This window comes from Pezoporus flaviventris, unplaced genomic scaffold, assembly GCF_033815535.1.
Source record: "Pezoporus flaviventris isolate CSIRO_AGI_PZ_B2104156 unplaced genomic scaffold, CSIRO_AGI_Pfla_v1 ptg000025l, whole genome shotgun sequence".
NCBI lineage: Eukaryota > Metazoa > Chordata > Aves > Psittaciformes > Psittacidae > Pezoporus > Pezoporus flaviventris.
Window position 1 is genome coordinate 9,588,299 of NW_026892573.1, and position 15,331 is coordinate 9,603,629.

General features: G+C 41.2%; 1 protein-coding gene across 2 annotated transcripts in view; it reads left to right on the forward strand.

Moving 5' to 3' along the window:
* LHFPL6 (LHFPL tetraspan subfamily member 6) overlaps positions 1-15,331 on the forward strand; it is a 140,076-nt gene that overhangs the window by 120,755 nt on the left and 3,990 nt on the right. The window contains exon 3 of one of the 2 annotated variants that reach the window (XM_061457446.1): positions 4,043-4,141. The exons of the other annotated variant lie outside the window; for it this stretch is intronic. Within the exon in view, the coding sequence (XP_061313430.1) occupies positions 4,043-4,141 (99 nt within the window). The remainder of the gene's footprint in view (positions 1-4,042; positions 4,142-15,331) is intronic. 2 annotated transcript variants of the gene reach the window in all.

Here is a 15,331-nt window from a genome sequence, read left to right on the forward strand (position 1 = left end):
GTGATCCAAAACCAGCTGAAAACCAGTGACCATCAAAGGAGATATCAAAACAACAGCTTTAAGACTTGTGTCCAGTTGGTACCTGTGGCAAAACCTTTTTCCCAGATGGGAATGTACCTTGTTCTCCTGGCTGCACCTTTGGTCTCTGGCAGGTTTTGTGTTCACTAAACGAAGTATGTGAGCTTACCAGTGGTTTTATACCTTGTCCTTGACACATAAACATGCTGCTGTTGGTGCTTTGGGGTCATGGGGCATCAGCACTGGCGTTAGGTAGCAGTTTCCCATTTGATTTCATCATCAGAGTCAGTGCAGGCTGTGAGCAGAAAAAAAGCTGCAATGCTCAATGTCTGTTACTCCATAACCGAAACAGCACTGATAAAGCCCATAGCTAACTGGAGAGCCAGATGTTGCTGGGGTAGGGAGGTTTTCTAACGTAGCATGCTAGATTTCCCTTATTTGGTTTATTTATTTCTAGGAGGCACAGGTAATGGTGAGGCACACTGGGGGTGCTGTGAGCTGAACAGTGCAGAATGGCTTTAAGGACAAGCACTATGTTTAAGTGAAGCAGTTGCTCCTTTGGAGCAATTTAACTTTACAGAATATTGCATTGTTAATGAATTTTTGACTGAGCCCGATAATTTATTTTCACTGAAACTGGGCTTTGGACTTACAGAGATGGATTTGCAGAAATGTGAAAGAAGGTGTGACGGGGGGATGAAAAGGTCTGGCTAAGGAAGGAAATAAGTTATCGAGGCTTGCGGTCACTGTATTCAGTGTAGCATCAGAGGCAGACTGAGTGAACAGGTACCCATGTTTGGAAGAGGATGGGCTTTGCTTGGAAGGTGGCAGTGGAAAGTGCTGTGAGTGGCATTCGTGGGAAAAAAAAAAAACAAACAACAACCTGGTTACTGCAACAAAACCTAAATAAACAGTCCTCTGTGAATGCAGTGGCCACCAGATACTATTACCACCTGAGGAGAGTAATTGGCAAGAGCTTGTTCTGGGTTTGGAGGGGCAGCATTGTTATGCTAATAGTCCTTTCACTTGCCTGCAGTGCTGCTGTTGTGCTCTCCTGGAAGAACTGGGCAAGAGGCTTTCCCAGGACCTACTTGTGAGGAAGGGCTGGCTGCTGTTTCATCTGGTCCAATGCAGGCAGCTGCAAGTCTGCCTTCCCTCCTACCCCGACATCTCCCTAACCCTTGCAGTGGGGCCCTTTGAGCATTTGCAAGGTCTCCAGAGAGTCTGTTCAAGGACACAAGTTGATTGAAACCAGCACAGGCAGTCCAGTTCACTTTTAGTCAGAGCGGCTTCTGAGCTGTTGTCTGCCTGGGCTGGCACCAGGCAGGTCATGGGAACCATGGCCAGTGTGGGAAATAGATCCACATCAGGACTGCCTGGGGCTGCCACAGTCCTCTCTGGCATCTAGGCGATCTCCCTCCCTTTCCCAGCCATTCTCATCATCAGTGGTGATGTTCCTTCTTGCCCCATTGGGTCCTGCTGATCCCAAGCACATCACCTGTGCTGTCAGCACTTCACAATGCCCTTCTTGCTTTAACAATTCAAGTGAGAATCAGTCAGGTTTTTTTCAGAGTCTGAAGTTGTCTTTAACAAATGTAGACCCAGTTTTGTCCTAAGTTCTCTTGTCTGAGATACATCCTTTCTGAGAATTTAATTAGAAGGGACTCTTATTTACATGGATTCTACCAGCTGGTGTTGTCTCCGTGGCCCTGGGGGAAAAAAATCAGATGATACTATGAAAGCCGTTAGCGAGGATGTTAGAAGCAGCTATATCCAGGTCAGACAAAGTTCTGAAAATACCTAGCATTCATGTGTCCTGATTCGGAGAAAACTCCAGGAACAAACTTGCCAACAGAGTTTCAAGTTGACAAGCAGGTGTTCTTTATTGCGGCGCCGGGAGACACGGGGGATAGTTCCTCCTAACGTGTCTTCGAATTGCTATACAGGTCATCCTTATATGGTTACTGAGTATATTACATCATTTTCCAAAAGGTTTCCGGCATGCATACAAAAATGTGGTGGTCTTTAAGGGTCGTTTACTTTTCCCAACAAGCTTAATTAACATTACAGACATAGCAATCATCCTGGCCTTCTACTTATCAGTTAGTTTAACTGCTCTCATCCTGGACATCTGCTAGTCCGGGATACTCCCCATCCCAGGTCCTGTCCTTTTCTCACATCTTTTGTACTGAGGCCCTTAGGGCCTGAAACTATGTCAACTACCTCCAAGCACCGCAGTTATTTTCCATTACAAAGCCATCAAACTTAACATTACTTAGAACTGATTACATTTTGTACTTTTTTGCCTCCTTGTCTCAGTCCTTTATCGCTTTTCCCCCTTTACAGATGTTGGGTGAATACCCCATCTGAGAGGGGGCTGCCTTAGGGATTTGTTTTCCATTATGTGTTGTAGATATGGAGAGAGGAGATGGCAATTACTGCTCAACAAAGAAAGGAAAAAGTAGACTTGAGCAGCAAGAAGATATTTGAACTTAGTGGGTGAAAATCTAAGGAATGAAGATTTGGCTAAAACAGGGGCAGATGTGCTCAGAGGACCAGCAAAGGAATTGCTGTGGTACTTTGCTAAGAGCTAAGATGCTAAGATCATTAAATGTCTTTTGGAAGAAGATGAGATACGTTTCTGGACTTCAGTGCCTTGTTCAGGTGTGTCTTTGAGCAAGTCAAAGACATAATAAGGTGATATCTGTATCTTACAGTAGCATCAGAAATATAAGAAACTTAGGCATCTTGAGGACATAGTAGAAATAGCTGGCATAGCTAGCTCCAAGCCCTGAGTCAGGATCATTCCTACGACTCCCAGGACTCCTCTTCAACTGGTGTGATGTCCATAGTGCCTGTCATCACACCCAGGGCTTTTCTGCACTAGGAACACGGCAGCAGAAGTGCTTTGCCAGGGAGCACATTGTCCTTATTCTCATTGTCAAGAGAGGAAAAGTGAGGTGGTGTCAAGTCAAGGGACTTGCCCAGAGTGACAGCTGTAGGGCTTGAAACCTTGTCCCAGTCCTGTGCTCTACATAACAGGTAAAAGGCAACACTGCAAAACCACACTCCAAACTTTCTGAGGACTTGTTTGCCTTTACAGCCTGCAGGTAACTCAGGTGCAACGAGCCCATTATCTACATAGTGATTTGTTTCCAATCTTATAAATAAGATTTGGCACAAAAGAGGTACATTTAAATGCTGTAGCACAGGCTGCCTGTGTAAGAAGCTTTGCCAGCAACACCCTGCTTTTTGGCAGCTGCTGCAGTGACAGCTGAGAATGCAGTTTGACAAAAAATGCCACTTCTGCAAAATAATCATGGCCCATCGGGTGGTTCTCAGCAAGACCTTGTGAAGGGAAGGACTTAGCCAAAACACATCTGCTTGGGGTAGCATGAGGGCTCGAGAAAGCAAAAAATGTTGTGAGTGTTGAGTCAAACATGGCAACAGGAAAACGGCTTGGTTGTTTTGGCTGAAATGTTTCAGAAAACTTTGTGGAGTGTGTGCCTGTGGTGTGACATGAAACCTTTCTTCCTTGGCTTTCTAAAGGGCGAAAACCAAAGGAAGATGACAACAGATTAACACAACTGTCAGTTTACTTTTCCTGCTAGAACCCTGATAGACCCTGGTTGACTGTTGTTTTAATTAATCAGAAGCAATCAGCTTGTAATTGCTGTGATTAACACATCTTCTACTTAACCCTGGCTGAGTTTTCCAAACAGAGTATATAGTAGTTATGCAGAGTAGAAGGGAAGTCTAAAAGCTCTGAGGTAGAAGCTCTAGAAGATGAGGATGGCTTCTGGTGCTTAACCACCAAAGCTGCCTCCAGGCCACAGACCATATGTAAAAGCAGTATAGCAGAATGCAGCAGTAGGAGTCCAAATGACGTTCTACTGGTTTTAGGAGAAAAAAAAAAGATGTACTTTTTTTTCTCTGAGATTCCCAAATGTCAGTTTGACACTTGCAAGTGGCAGCCTGTGTTTAAGCCAATTGTATAAACTTCTATTTTCTTTTTTCTCCATAGGTTTGTTGATTGGCTCTGGTTGTGCCCTCTATCCTCTTGGCTGGGACAGTGAAGAAGTCAGACAAACCTGTGGTAACCTTTCCAACCAGTTTGAACTAGGTGAGTCATCATCAGATCACCTCAGCCGCATTATACTCTTCTATGTGTTGTCCATAAAAGTAAAAAAGGACATAAGTGCAGGCTTGGAGAAGCAACCCAGTTGTGTGTGGTGGGGGTATTCATAGTGCATCATTCTGGTATGGTGCTAAGGCAAGGGATTTCAGATAGGCTTGCTGGAAATCTTTTCCAAAAGAACATTATAAAAGAAAATGAAGGAATGTATGTATAAATTTAAGACATGGTATTTAATAGTCTTGCAATATGGGAGCTAACATTCCTGGAGATCTTGGCAGGGTAGGCAGAGGCATCACATCGCAACACAGATCAAGGCAAATCACAGTGAGTGCAATTAGCTGTCTTTGAAGTCTGGCATGTTTATGGCTTTCTAACCCAAGCCTGGAGAGTATGGCTTTGGTTACTTACATCCTTGGGAAGCTGGTAAATAACACTTGTTCCTTATGTCAGCTTTCTCACAAAGAAGCTACTGGTTTTACTGTTGGTGGCTGCACTAAGCACTGAATGAGAGTCAGCGATGTGGCCAAGCCGGATTCATATCCATGCTGTATGGGGCAAGCTGCCTGTACAATGGTCTCTAGAAAACAAAAGCCCAGCAGTGACCTAAGGATTAAGCAATGTAGATAATCAGGATCTGATGTGTGAATGCACATCCTGGTTCTTTCTTAGCTAGAAGGATTGATGCAGCTGCTGATACCTTATTCTATAAGTGCTTTCTGACCATGTGTCATTTGAGGAAGAGGGGAATCTCCTTCTGAAGGAGCAGGCAAGACTGAGCACCCTCAGTGCTCAGCAGGCAAGACTGACCCTCCACCGGTGTGAGAATTCCCACTCTCAAGCACTGACACACAGAGCTTCCCATTTCCAGCCCCTGTGTGCTAAGCCTTATGGTTGGTGTTAGAAATCCTTTCCCTAGCTGTGTGTGCAGGGCTTCTGGTAGCCTGGCATCAATCCCAGTGCAAAGAACAGTGGATGTAAATGGTGTCCCAGGGTTAACCACAAACTTGCTGCATTATCTTTTATTTTTGCACTGATATTTCTGTCAAGCTTCAAGAATAAGGAATTATGTTTCTGTTTCAGAGATGTTTCTTACAAATATATGCAAATAAATTGAGGTTGAAAGTTTAAAATATTGGTTTAGGAGAGACGCTCCAGGTCACCCTCCCTTATGCCAATTCCTGTGGCATTTTGGAGTGCTTTTCATCTGGCATATGACCAGAAATTATCTTTACCGATATCAGCCCCATCTCTACCCCTACCAGTGATTTTATTATCAGCAGCCACTAATGGTGTTGCCCAAGGGGTGTGCAACATGCTCTAGAAGCTTTACCTTATTATTTTGAACTCTAATATCCTTCTGTGCTATTGATATTAGATTTTCTTTTCAGTGAAGTATAAAAAGTTCTTGCAAATTTTTTATTCACCTAATAATTGAAAGACTGAACATGAAGGAGACAGGGCAATGAGAACAGAAATTTAACAGAAAGTTAACTAGCAGAAAAATTGTGTCTCAGAACTAAGATTCCCAACCCCATGGAAGAGTGTCTCAAAGGATGTAAGAGAAAGACTAGACAAAACACAGCAGTAACTGTTGCAGGGAACAGTCTGGTTCATCACTGCCCATGATCAATCTTGTGCCTGAAGTAGTTCCTAGGTATTCCATTTAGCAGCTCCCTCATTTGAAGGGGTGGCTAGCCCCTTGTGGGTGCATACTGATGCTGCTCTTCCACACCAAGCATGCAGTTCTGCTCCTGTGGTCCCTGTTTGTCTCCTGACAGCCTGCTTGTTCCCAGGTTTCAGTCGTTGCTCTCCCCAGAGTGCAGAAAAGCGTGACCTTTCCAGGTTATTTCTCTGCAAACTAAGAAGAAGCTGGGTGTCATGCCAGCCTGAGCTCCTTGAAGACAGCACTTAGGCAGTTACAAGCTATGACCTTAAACATAGTTGTGCGCGCAATCAGGCAGAGTCTCTGAGACCACCTTCACCATCTCATGACTCGTGAGTCATACCTGCATAAATTTGATCACCCTGTCATTGACATCAGTGAGGAAACCCATGTAAAAAATTTCAGCTGACAGCATTCCTTCCAGGTACACATAAGGACCATGAGATTTATTACATTAACTGTGAAGGCGTGTGCCTTTACTATATTTTCTGGACCCAGAGTATGCCGGCCATGTGTTATGCATGCGTAGACTTGACAAGAATGCTGGTCTCACTGATCTGCTGCAATCATATGTTAACACATTAATTAACAGATTATAACAAGAGCTGAAATTTGCTGTAGTGATTTCCACTGTCACTAAACATCTCTTTTCCAGATACATTGGCAGGGAATTTAAATGCTTGGCTAGGATTTTTCTTTTACTTAATGTCAATGCCTGGTTGATGCTGTGTTAGCAAAGTTGTCTGTAAAGAAGAGGTACTGTCTGAGGGCCATTTAATAACCACCCTGCTCATCGTCTTTCATAAATACCTCTTGGTTGGTGATAACCCAAACCCTCTAGTCTTTTCTGAATCATTAGAGACTGGCTTACTTATTATAGAATACAGGCCAAAAATGATGTTTCAAAGACTTAATCTTGCTAAGTCTCAAGACAAATTTAAGTAATTATTGCTTTCATTTAAATATTTAATTTGATTAAGCCACAATGATATGCTTTCTGTTCGTGAATCTGTGAAATGAGTTGTCTCAAGAACCACATATATACAGGCTGCATTCTGCCCTCAGAAAAGCTGGACTGCCGTGAGCCCTGTACGCGTTTGCTGATAGGAGAAATGCTGGCAGTGGGAGTGCTGGTCCTTCACATTCTGCTGTGGTGGGTGCTAGTGGGTATGACACTGAGAGTCTAACTTAGCACATGTGGTTGCTCTCAAAGGAGTATGTTCGGTGTTCAAAGGGATGCTGATCAGCACACAGTGTACAGCCTCTTTTATGAGGATGACAGAGTAACTGCTGCAGCATGAACCACAGGCAACATACATATGCAGTTAGGAATGAGTGGACCAGAGAGCCAGCAGAGGTGGAGGTTCAACACTGAGATTTGCTCTGGACTTACAAAAGGTGAGGGGGGAAAAATGGTTGATGTTGAAGGTAGAAAAGATAAGCCAGCTGCTGCAATATGCATTATAGGAGGATGCAGAGGACAAGAGGCAGATGCAGAGGAGGGACTGCAAGAACTCAATTGAGAAACAGCTGAATTGTGCACTGTGAAATGCAGTGTTAACCAGGAGTATTCCAGGATTAGCATTTGAGTGAAAATTTTTGCTTTACCAAAACAAGAAAAACCCCCACTCCCTGTAACATGCTTGTAACTAGATAGAATAAATAAATAGCAACGCTAAGAAACCATTAAAAAAAAGCTTAATCCTTATTGGGTGTGTTAGACAAGAAGTGCTTCTCCATGTCTTCAGGGTCTCTGAAAAGGCATTAAACTAACAGGTACTCCAAATAGTGCTGAGATAGCCCATACTGTGAAGAGGGAGCCTCCTCCTTCCACCCCCACCAAACACACACATTTCTGTGTGCATTCCAAAGCAATATTTAAAAAGGCTGCAGGAAAAATAACCATGCCTTGAATTTATCTATAAGTGGATTTGAGTATTCTTTTCTAGAAAACTGTCATGGTTTAAGCCCAGCCAGCAACCCAGAACCATGCAGCCGCTTGCTCACTCCCCGCTCCTTCCTCCCCCCACTCCCGGAGGGACTGGGAGGAGAATCAAAAGAATGTAACTCCCACGGGCTGAGATAAGAGCAGTCCAGTAACTAAGGTATAACACAAACCAGTGCTGCTACCACCAGTAATAATAATGATAAGGGAAATAACAAGGGGAGAGAATACAACTGCTCACCACCCACCAACCAATACCCAGCCCGATCCGAACAGTGATCTACCCCTTCTGGGTAACTGCCCCCACTTTATATAGTGGGCATGACGTGCTGTGGTATGGAATACCTCTTTGGTCAGTTTGGGTCAGGTGTCCTGTCTCTGCTTCCTCCCAGCTTCCCCTCCTCCCTGGCAGAGCATGAGACTCAGAAGGTCCTTGGTCAGACTAAACATCACTGAGCAGCAACTAAAAACATTGGTGTTATCAGCACTGTTCCCAGGCTGAAAGTCAAAACCACAGCACTGCACCGGCTACTGAGAAGGAGAAAAATGACTGCTACAGCTGAACCCAGGACAAAAACCTAAGCCATCTTTGTGAAATGCCCAGCAGCTCTCTGCTCTCTTTAAAATTGGATATTTATTTGTTTTTTATTAAGTAAGTGAACTATGTCCAAAGGGTTTTTACTTAAACATTTATGTATTGAATCAGGATAATTTTTTTTCAATCAAATGAAAGTGGTTGTGCAACTGTATCTCTACAAAGAGGCATCATTCTTCAACTGAAGATACCCTGCCAAGGACAACTCCATTTGTCAGTTAAGTTACATTCAATGGACGAGCTGTTTTGCTAATGAGGATGGGGAGTAACCTCTGTAAATAGACAGACAGAGAGGCTGATACACCTGTAAAGGGGGCTGCTCTCTGCTTTTCTTTAGCAATCTAATTTTGTCATCATGAAAGGAAACAGAACGATATATTGGGGCTTTGACAAATGACCTTTGCAAATGTTGTTGAGGGGTTAAGGCAATGATAGATCTCTGTCGTGTTCCTCTGCTTGTGGTCAGCAGGACCTGTATGGAGGTCTTGGGGTCCTGCTCTCTGTTCATGGAATCATAGAATCAACTAAGTTGGAAAAGACTTTTAAGATCATCATGTACTACCCTTAGCAGGGCATCATGAGTTAAAGAATGACACCTCTTTGTAGAGATGGAGTTGCTCAACTGCTTTCATTTGATTGAAAAAAATTAGCCCAATTCAATGCATAAATGTTTAGGTAAACCGTTTGAGCATAGTTCACTTAATAAATGACAAATAAATACCCAATTTTAAAGAGAGAAGCAAAGTGCTGGTCCTTTCACAATGTCGGCTTGGATTTTCTAGAAAAGAATACCCAGTGAATACTAATGTGTTCACATGTATAAACTCACATTGCAGCACCCCATCTCAGATCATAGATGGAACACTGTTCCTACTGAAACACCAGACTGTGAACTGGAGCAGTCTTCTGCTGCTGTTTTTAGGGTGGTAACTCCTATAAGTACAGTGATATAAATAAATGGGGCAAGAGAAAAGTGATTTTTATGATTTAAGCCAGCAGTTTGCTCAGTGACCAAGCTCAGTGACCCAGTCAAAGTGCTTAGTCTAATTTGGCCACAGGCTAATGCTTGAGGTGGAGACTGGAATTATAAACCAGCAGTGCTCAAAGGGACTGCCTTTCACTTTTACCAGATGTCTGAAGATGGATCAAAATCATGTTAATCTCTTGTCATCACACAAGCTGTTGCTGTTATGATGCATTATTTACACCCTGGAGTTGCCTGTGAGCCTCTTCAGGACAGCACTGATGTGGCACAGGAGAACTGAGCCACTGAGAGTGTGAAAGTGAGTCAGATCTACACAATCCCGTGGTCTGAAAAAGGAATTAACAGGCAATTTCCCCAAAGCAAGCATCTTTATAGCGTATCACACATATAAGCATATACCACACATTCAGTTTTGCTGAGTTAGAGGCACTAATACCATTTTGTTTTCATTTCTAAATCTACCGTACAAGAATAACAGCTGAAAAATAAGGGGTTTAGCAGGAAATTCATTAAACTGAGGAGCCCTTCATTAAGGTGAGAACATGCATTAAAGGTTGCAACCATCAGACATATGAAAAAAAACCCTCATTTTGCAAAACTTAAATTGTATGAAGAAATCTTCTGAACTTGCATGCCTTTTTTTTAAGGGCAATGTGAGTATATACATATGAATACATTAGTATTGGTTTTGAATCATAGAATCATAAAATAGTTAGGGTTGGAAAGGACCTTAAAATCATCTAGTTCCAACCCCTCTGCCATTGGCAGGCACACCTCCCACTAAACCATGCCACCTAAGGCTTTGTCCAGCCTGGCCTTGAGCGATAAATGTCTAATATCAAATGAGACTTCATTTTAGGTCATCAATTTCATTTTTAGGCATTGATGTACATGTGGAGACTGCTTAGTTGTTGCATGCTCATTTCTGTTGCGATGGTCGCAAGGGCAGTTAAATCCCACAAAAGGCACCAGAGAGTAGAGTGCATGCTCAGTTTAACTCCTAAAATCAAGCCTCAGTTGGCACCTGGTGAATAAGCTCCAGAAACGCTACCAGACCAATACCTGAGTCCAAACAGCAAAATTATTATCTAGAATAAGATACATTTACCTAAATGTAGATGATTCATGCCATTGTAGGTGCCCTAGGAAACTCCAGTTGCCATTTCCTACCACAAGATGTATGAAATGATAATATGTACTTATTACCTGATATTATTACTTATTACTTATAAATTATATTATGTACCTTATTAACCTGAAAGAATAATTTATTTTTTTTTTTTTTAATTGAACTGCTTGGAAAATAAAGTTGTCTTTCTTTGAAGAAATATGGTGTGTTTGAGCAGTCAGGACTCAGTCTGGATTATCAGTGCTCAAGAACTTTTTACATCCTGCTGCTTTTTGTGAGAGGTTACTTTTTATGTCATGCATTTCCTGCCTAGGGCTTACTTTTTTATTCTCCAGGATGATCATTTGTGCTAAGAAGCATCCTACAAATGTGACTTGGTGTTTGCTGTAACTACCTTAAGAGCTCATCTTTGAGTTTCGTTATGCTTTTAACTGCTATTAAAGGCAGTAAAAATCACAGGTCTGGAAGTGAGGACTCATGTGGCTCAGGTATGGCCACTGGCGCACTGTGCCCTGCCTACCTATCTGGCAGCTGCTGCCACAGCCTGCCCAGAAATACGTTCTATGCTTGTTTGAGTTCATGCCATCCTTATAAGGCTGGGAGCAGTCTCCTGCCCTGTTTCTTCCATACATCCTCCTAGAACCTCTGCAGTTGTTTCATGTTGTCTGGCTGTCATGCTCTATTGCTACCTGTCATACACAGAGACGTTCTAGGTCTGGGGGCCCAGCTGCACCAGCAGTCAAAGCAGGTGGCTCCAAATGCACACCTTTGCTTGCCCTCTGTGGTGGTCTGTCTATCTGTGAACTACTGTGGAAAGGCTCTCCTAGCCAATGTGGCCATCTGGAGAGCAATTTAAAAGGCTGGCTCCCATCCTGAGCTAAACAAGCCGCTGAATTGCCCTCAAAAGCCCTCAGAAACTTCTCTGTTGAGGGGTATTTGTTTCCAAAGATCATTATTGTTAAGGTTCCTCTTTGCCACTTTTAGAGGGCTTGAAACATCTTAAAGAGAACTGTTGACTTGATAGTTACTTCTGCTGTAGAAATATTAGAGTCAATTATCTTTAAAGCACTTTAAAAGCAAACAGTGCAGTTACTAAAACAACATAAAACCCCCACAGAAAACAGTGGATATAAAAAAAAAAAAAAAAGCTTTATCTGCTAGTTAATTTGCCTTAGGTGGCATCATTTCAGCATCTGGCTGAGTGTTGACATACAGTGCCAAAACAATCAAGAAAAGGATTTAGAGGGTAGGACAATTTATTAGAATCCTATTAAAGGCAAAGGCTTCAAAGCCGTATTTTTCGATGAGCAATCTATCTGACAAAGCCAGTTTTCTTGTTCTGCAAACAGCTCAGATATTTTACCAGCTCAGTTTTTTTGAGTGCGGCTAAGCACAATCTTTACGAGCACACCTGAGGTTCAGCTGCTGAGTTCTTAGATAAATGAATGAGTCAGTCTAGTGCTAGTAAAAAGTGTTTCATCAAGGAACATTTCCTCTTTAGTGCCACCTGGATAACTTCCATTATTAAATCTTTGTAAGCCTTTGGTTACTACATCAAGGTCAACATATATTTCCTCTAACACAAGGCACTTGCCTTTATTGCTAGAGTTAGAACATGGATATGCAAGGACCCTCTGCAGTCAATAGAGATAACCAGGAACATCCAGAAAAGGACTCAGACCACCTGGAAGCAAGTACCTGATGCTCTTTTTTGCCTGCAAAGGGCAGCTAAACTGGTTGTTTGGCATCCCTTCGTAGTTAGGGGAGAGAATTAAATGCTACTAGAGCAGGGTTCACCTGTTATACTTTAAATGTCTACTTTAAGATGAAGTGCAACACACTCCTGTGACTTTTTCTCCTTGTCTCCAGAGGGAGTCTGAGAGACTAGTCCAGTGTAAATCTCTGTACTGTGGATGTCCAAAAAGAGGTGAAATTAGTTTTAGGGCTTTCTGCTGACTTCTTCCAGGAGTCTGGGAAAGCTCCTTATTAACAGGACATAAGCTGTTAGGAATTTCAGCATTTTAATTGACATAAGGTATTGGTTTCTTCTTCATTGTGGTAAATGCACACCTAAGGAAATATGAGGTTCAATTAAACAAAATAATGTGATCCTCCAAAGGAAGGAGGATTTGGTCATATAAGTAAGTGTCTGCATGCAGTAGAACTGAAGAATTTCAAGTTGGCACTTTTCTGCTTTTTTACACTTCTGAATTTTATGATATTTTATGCATTTAATTGCAAACCAAAATGCTCATACACTTTCTTTGACCAATTATAAATAACCAAAATAGCTTGATCTGTGCATGCATAAAAAATCATGTGTTTTAAAAACCAATGAATCTATTAAGAAAGTCATAGCCATGCAGCAGACAAAGAAACCAGCTTCACTAAACGCCTTATTTGATATCCAGCTGTTTGTTTGGCTGCAGTTTTACCTTATACAGTGTTCTTTCTGTGTTTCACCTAACTACTTTAATCCTTTCCGGATGCATTCCAAGTTTTAACTTCTTTTCATGCTTTTGTAGGTGACTTCACATGATGGTTTTTCATTGTAAGTTTGTCAAGGAAAAAAAACCTTCAGCTATTTAATTTACCTTGACTTTGTTTCAAAATAATTGTGCCTTCTTATTAATTAGGTGATTAACATTCATCTGTGGCTTTCATATTTCCAAATCCCTGTATATCCCTTAACATCACACTCCTTTTTTTCTCTGATTACTTTTCCAACACCCTGATTGATTATGTGAATTCACATTCCCTGTAGTACTGGACTCTCATGTGAAGCTCTTAATTAGATTTTCTGCACAATGTTTTTGCAAGTAGGAATTGTAGTTTTTATTTTTGAAGGTATGTAATTTGTATTTTTCAGCCCAGCTAATTCTGAAACCTTTTTTCCTTCATCTTTTAAAGTAGGCTGTACATAAGTTTAAATGATCAGTTTGCCAAATACTCCAGGCTTCAAGCCCAGGATAGTCTTAACATTAACAGCAAAGAAGGCACAAATATTTAGGATCCGAAGTCTTGCAGTTAACAAGTTTGCATCCAAGACACTTTAATATTCTGGATATTTTTTCTTAAGTGTCAATTATTAGTTATTTTAGATTAAAATCATATGTTATTTTGAGGACCTTGATAACTCTGCGATAATTATTTGTAAGACATCATGAGTAGAAGTCCTAGTAGAATTCTGTTTCAGCAACTGGATCCTGGCACAGCTCCACAATAGATCAAGTATCCACAGATTTTCACTCACTCCCAAATTTGTCTTAATCTTTATATGATTTACATATTGAAGAGGAGGGGGAAGCTAAGAGACATACATCATGCCTTGAAGATGACGTTAGGAATCAGGAAAAGGCTAGAAAACAGGAAGTGTTTTTTGATAAGCCCGTTCATCACTGCAAAACTACCATTATACAATCTTTGATCTTTCAATTTAGGAAATGTTGTTTTATATTTGATAAGACTCTTTTCTCCTGAATTTTCTTTCTACTGTGTCCTCAGTCACCATGATTTTGTCCTTTATCTTCAGGAACTGCAATTTCTCTCAGTCCTTTTACAAAACAGAGGAGTATAATGTTTCCATGCTTTCCTTCTTTTATTTGCTTGGAAAGTGGCCATCCGTCCATACAGCTGCAAGGTCTGTTATTCTATGATTTCAGTGTTCATCCTGACACTCTCTTGCTGCCAATCCCAGTAAAACAAATGTGAAAACAAAGTTCTTGATGGCTGACTACAAATTTACCTGAGCTGACTTGGACAGTCTTGCTTCACTGAGCAACCAAGAGCTCAAATTATTTATGCTCTCCTTTACCAAAATAATCCCCCCAAAGATTCATAACTAACAAAATGCTGAAGCCATAGCTTCTCCCACCATACTGACCTTTCAAGTAAAGACTGTATTGTTAAAAGCAACACCAATTGTGTGCAGAGAAAGAAGTTGCTGTGATGCATGTCATCTCCATCAGCTAAAAGAGTACTTCAGCTGCTGGGGAATTTCCTTTGGCATGAAACCAGATCCAGCCCTTCTTATGAGCAAGAACATGTACATATTCTCGGATGCATTTCCACATTTTCAGTGGACTAGCACACTTCTACCAGCATACATGTATTCCTGTGCATCCTTAAGAAAACAACAATTTTTTGTGCCTTTATGTGTGTGTGAAAGTTGACGTGTTCTTAGTAATTGTTTTAATTCAATCAAGTAATTAGTTGGTCCTGCTCTTCATTTTAGAGTTTTGATGTTAAAAATATCAGAAACTGCAATGCAGCATTTCTAATCTTTGGTATGATGGGCTCCATGAAGGAGAACTGCTCTACCTGATGGTTAAATTTAAGCCCCAGCTCTGCAGAGTTCTTAACTGTGTGCTAAGCTCTGAATACAGCTACTCCCACTGATGTTAGTGCAATAAAATTAGAACATGAAAAGGGTCCTTCTGTGACCCATTATTATAAAATAAAAAATCTAAAGCTAGAAAGCAAAATCTGTCTTCTCTAACTTATAACGTTTCTAAAGATGTTTTTCTTTTCATTTGATGTTACATTTAATTACTCATCAACCCTGCTTTTTATAAAGCTTCCTGTTCCTCTTAAAATCTGTGTTTAATATCAAAGTGAAGCAGAAGTCATTTTACAATTTAAAGTGCAACTAAGTTACCCAATTATTGACAACGAAAAATCTTTCTTTAGGGTATAGTGGAATAAAATAGGTCATATATGTAGTAAAATAAGAACACCAGAGCAAAAATGTTAACTCCTAAAGTGTTTTTTCTCCTTGTGCAATACAGAATTATAAAAGGAGCGGTGGTGTTTCATTTTGACGCGGGGCTATGCACTGCAGGCAATCATTCATTGCAAC